This window comes from Bison bison, unplaced genomic scaffold (genome assembly GCF_000754665.1).
Source record: "Bison bison bison isolate TAMUID 2011002044 unplaced genomic scaffold, Bison_UMD1.0 scf7180017864301, whole genome shotgun sequence".
NCBI classification, from domain to species: domain Eukaryota; kingdom Metazoa; phylum Chordata; class Mammalia; order Artiodactyla; family Bovidae; genus Bison; species Bison bison.
Genome location: NW_011494873.1, coordinates 1572288 through 1576359, shown reverse-complemented (window position 1 = coordinate 1576359; position 4072 = coordinate 1572288). Strand labels below are relative to the sequence as shown.

The following is a 4072-nucleotide window of genomic DNA, read 5'->3' as shown; positions in this document are numbered from 1 at the left end:
CCATGGTGGTTGCCTGGCCCAGGGGGTGGGCTTCAGAAAGCTGACCTTGCTCTGGTCAAGGCCCGTGGGCGGGCCAGGCTACGGCCTGTAGGTCTTAATGACGTCCTTGATGGGCCGCCGGCAGATGGGGCAGCAGGCCCGGGCCTGCCTCTTGAGCCGCAGGCCACAGCCGTGGCACAGACACATGTGTCCGCATGTGTAGATGACCGTGTCCACCTCGCCGTCGAAGCACACGGTGCACTCGCTGCTCTTGCTGCCCACCAGCTCCGGCGGGGAGGACACGGGCGACACTGGTGGGCTCAGCGGGGAGCTGGGTGCCGTCACTGCAGAGAGGGAGAACAGGCAGACCTCAACTCACGGTCCCAGGTGGGCTCTGCTGGGCAACCCCACGAGGGCAGAGCTTCTGTGCCAGAAGCCATGGGGGGCAACTCTGGGAGACACGGCGTTCAGTTTTCCTCTGGGTTTGGCCCCTTTTCCTAAGCTCCTACCCCCAAGCAGCGAGCACCGTTATCGCCCTTTGGAATGCCACGTCCAGATGTTTGTCCTCCCTCCAGGAAAGGGTGCAGGGGCTGGGGCAAGGGCAGGAGGGGCTGGCACAGCCACCAGTGCAGCCCATCTCCCTGCACCCCGAGGGTCCACACGTCCTTACCCAAGGATGACTCAGATGCCGAGGAGGACTGGTTGACACTGAAGGCCATGTCGGAGTCGCTGTCGTCCTGGGAGCCGCTGAGGGACCCTGATGGGGATGTGGTCGCAGGGCTGGACTGCAGGGTTCCTGAGACCACAGAGAATCCATCAGGGACATGGGAGGTGGGCTCTGCTCTGCTAGCCCCTGGCTCTTTACTGCTTTGCACCTTCACTACATGGATCTAATGGAGAACAAGAGCTACTGCATAGGATTCTGCTGAGAATTGATGGCATCGTACAAGTGGGGTAGACATCTGGTCTGTGTCTGCCTGACCTCCATTCCTGTTTCAGAAACACCACTGGAATTTTGTTGGAGGTCCTACTTCACCCTCATGCACATGATCCAGGCCAAGCCAATAAGAAAGAACTTCTACTCTTGGTCTCAATGGTGGTTCAAGGAAAGTGGAAGTGAAAGTCGCTCAGTCGTGTCCGAATCTTTGTGACCCCATGGACGATAGCCTGCCAGGCTTCTCTGTCCATGGAATTCTCCAGGCCAGAATACTGGAGTGAGTTGCCGTTCCCTTCTCTAGGGAATCTTCCCAACCCAGGGATTGAACCAGGCCTCCTGCATTACATGTGGATTCTTTACCATCTGAGCCACCAGGAAAGCCCAGGAATACTGGAGTGGGTAGCCTATCCCTTTTCCAGATCTTCCTGACCTGGGAACTGAACCAGGGTCTCCAGCATTGCAGGTGGATTCTTTACCAGTGAAGGGCGCATAACTCAAGCGAGGCCTGCAAGCCCAAATTCTGTGATTTTCACTAGCACCACTAGGAAAGAAGGGACCCATTCCATAGAGAGAAAAGCCTGGTGCTGTAGGGTGTGCCTGAGAGGGAAGGCAACATAGAGGAAAGTAGAGCTTTGAGATGGAAAGAGAAGTAGAATCCTGATGACATACTCTCAGCACCTAGATCCAGCTGTCCCTGAATCCATCCAATACACTCCCAGACTTCTAAGGTATGTGGGTACTCCCCAAATTCCTTTTGCTTATGGCACCGTGAGTGGGGTTTTGTTACTTGCAACTACAAGACTTCTGACTAGTGTTCAACGTGGATGGGTTTTCTTCCCTGAACTGTTGGTTCAGGAAATGATGGTTACTTCTGACGTGAAGAGACACCCCGTTCTGTGCCCTACTAGAGGACTGATGGACAGATTACAGCACCAGAGCTGCTGTCAGATAGGGATCAGGAGGGCAAGTCTCTGGCCTCTAAATGCTGTTCTATCTTCTCCTTCTGACCACTCAAAGGCTCATTCTGGTTCTCCTAGGGGAGCTGGGGAGAGGGAGAAGGACTCTAGGCTTAGTTCTTGCAAAGCCCCAGTGGGAACTCAGGCAATTTATTTCAGGCTGAAATGATGACTGTATTTGATGTTCCCTTAAACAAACCCCAAACCAACCAAATGACAACCACTGCCACCCTGTTCCTCTGTCCTCGGTTAAACAGCAAGTCACTGTCATTACTAATGCTACTTACTAAACACGCTGCATGTGGCAGTTACCTGCTAAAAGCATTATATGCACCTGATCATTTCATCCTCACAAACGCACGATGCAGGTCATCGCTCCCTTTCTACACTGAAGGCATCTTCATGGATAATGATACTGGTTTTACAGGGTTATCAGGAGGATCAAACTGAATGATGTGACATATGAAGCGTTCATTATTTCTGTCATTGTTTGGACTTTCTAAAACTTGAAAACAGAGCTATGCTCTCTGGAAGCCTTCCCTGATCACCAGCCCGGCTCCACCAAGCTGGAGCAAAGAGAAGCCCCTCTGCTGTAGCGAACATCACACCGTGCAAATCTCCATTTGGGTGCCAGAGAAGATGTGAGGAGATCCAAGGTCTGTATCCAGTCCTCTGCCCTGCCCATCTTGGGAGCTCACGGATTGGCCCATAGCTGGAGGCGGGGTGCACTCCGTGTTTACATGCGGCATGAATGAATGCAAAAATCAATCTGAAAACGTGGTGGGTCCAGCCTGCACCCTATTTTCTGTGGATGATGTTATTCTCATTTTCCTCTTTTAAATGTAGCTGTATTTTCTTTATCTCTGGCACGTAACATACTCTATATAATGTGAAAATATGCATATAATAAAGCATAATAATGGGGGGGAAAATTGCCAGGTCCTAACACCAGCGGGTTACTTGGGTTGGTATGGACAGGGTGTGGTCCAGGGATGAGCATCCCCGGGGCCCTGGTTAAAATGCATCTTCTGGGGACCCACCCCTACTGAATCGGAAACTCTAAGTGGAGGACAGACGGTTCTGCTGCGCGCTCAAGTCTGGGGGACTGCTGGCTGGGCTTCAGCGGCTGCAGGAGCGGCTACCTATCCAGAGGCGCCGGGTTTCCGGGGGCGAGCCCCGCGCACGCGCAGTCGGGGGACTCACCGAGGAGGCGCAGCTGGCCGGCGGCGCCGCCGCGCACCGCGAAGAAAGCCCAGAGCGCCTGCGTGGTGTCGACGCACAGCAGGCGGCCGCGCGGGCGCCCGTTGACGCCCAGGAGCACGTCGCCGCCGGGCCGCAGCGTGAAGCTGAGCGCGTCGCCGCCGCTCGGCACGGGTCCGGCGCGCGCCACCACCCAGTACTCCTTGCGGTCGATGAGCGCGTCGGGGTCTGCGGGCAGCTCGGCAGGCCGGAGCCCTCCCGGGTCGCACGACGTGATGCCGAAGGCCAGCGCGCCGGGCGCCGCCAGCCCCGGGCGGCCCACTTCCACGAAGAGGCTCTCCCCGGGCCGCAGTGGGCGCTCGGAGAAGACGAGGGTGCGGCCGCCGTCGGGGCGCGGCGCGCAGGCCACCTTGCGGTCGAGCGACAGGCTCACGTCGGGCCCGCGCGTCGCGTGGAAGCGCAGGTCGGCCTCGAGCAGCGCCGGCGACGACGAGGGCCGCTGGCGCTCGCGGGGCCCGCACGGGATGGCTGCGGCCGCGTGGTCGGCGGGGGCCGGGCCTGGGGCGCGGCCCAGCGCCAGGTGGCCCAGCTTGGCCACCACCTGGTTGTTCTCGAGCTCGTTGTTGTCGAAGTTGGCCGCGTCGTGGCTGCTGGGCGGCAGGCAGGCGCTGAAGCGGGCCTGGCCGAGGCGCGCGGGCGTCAGCGTGTCGGCGAACCCGCTTTCTGCGCGAGGAGGGCAGAAGAAGGGCGGTGAGCGCGACCCCGCAGAGCAGGCCCGCGCCCCACCCCGTCCGGCCCGCCAGTTTCCTTTGCTGATTCCTCCCTGAGCTTATTTAAGATCTCCCGGTGCGTAGAACTGAATTAAGCATCGCCCCGAGAGCACACTGGCATAATCGTATCTTTGGGGTGGTCCAACCAGGCCCTTCATCCCTTTTTCCTTCTCTTACTCGCATCCCTCCATCCTTTCCTCTCCCTCCTTTCTCTCTTCTACTTTCGCCCC

The 4072-nt window shown here is 57.8% G+C and overlaps 1 protein-coding gene across 1 annotated transcript in view; it reads right to left on the bottom strand.

The window, feature by feature from the left end:
* Positions 1-6: 6 nt before the first annotated feature.
* The window catches only part of NEURL1B (neuralized E3 ubiquitin protein ligase 1B), an 18225-nt gene continuing 14159 nt past the window's right edge, over positions 7-4072 (bottom strand). Inside the window, exons 2-4 of the mRNA XM_010851307.1 lie at positions 3076-3795; positions 650-775; positions 7-323 (exon numbers count right to left, since the gene is read on the bottom strand). Of these exons, the coding sequence (XP_010849609.1) occupies positions 79-323; positions 650-775; positions 3076-3795 (1091 nt within the window). The 3' untranslated portion in view covers positions 7-78. The remainder of the gene's footprint in view (positions 324-649; positions 776-3075; positions 3796-4072) is intronic.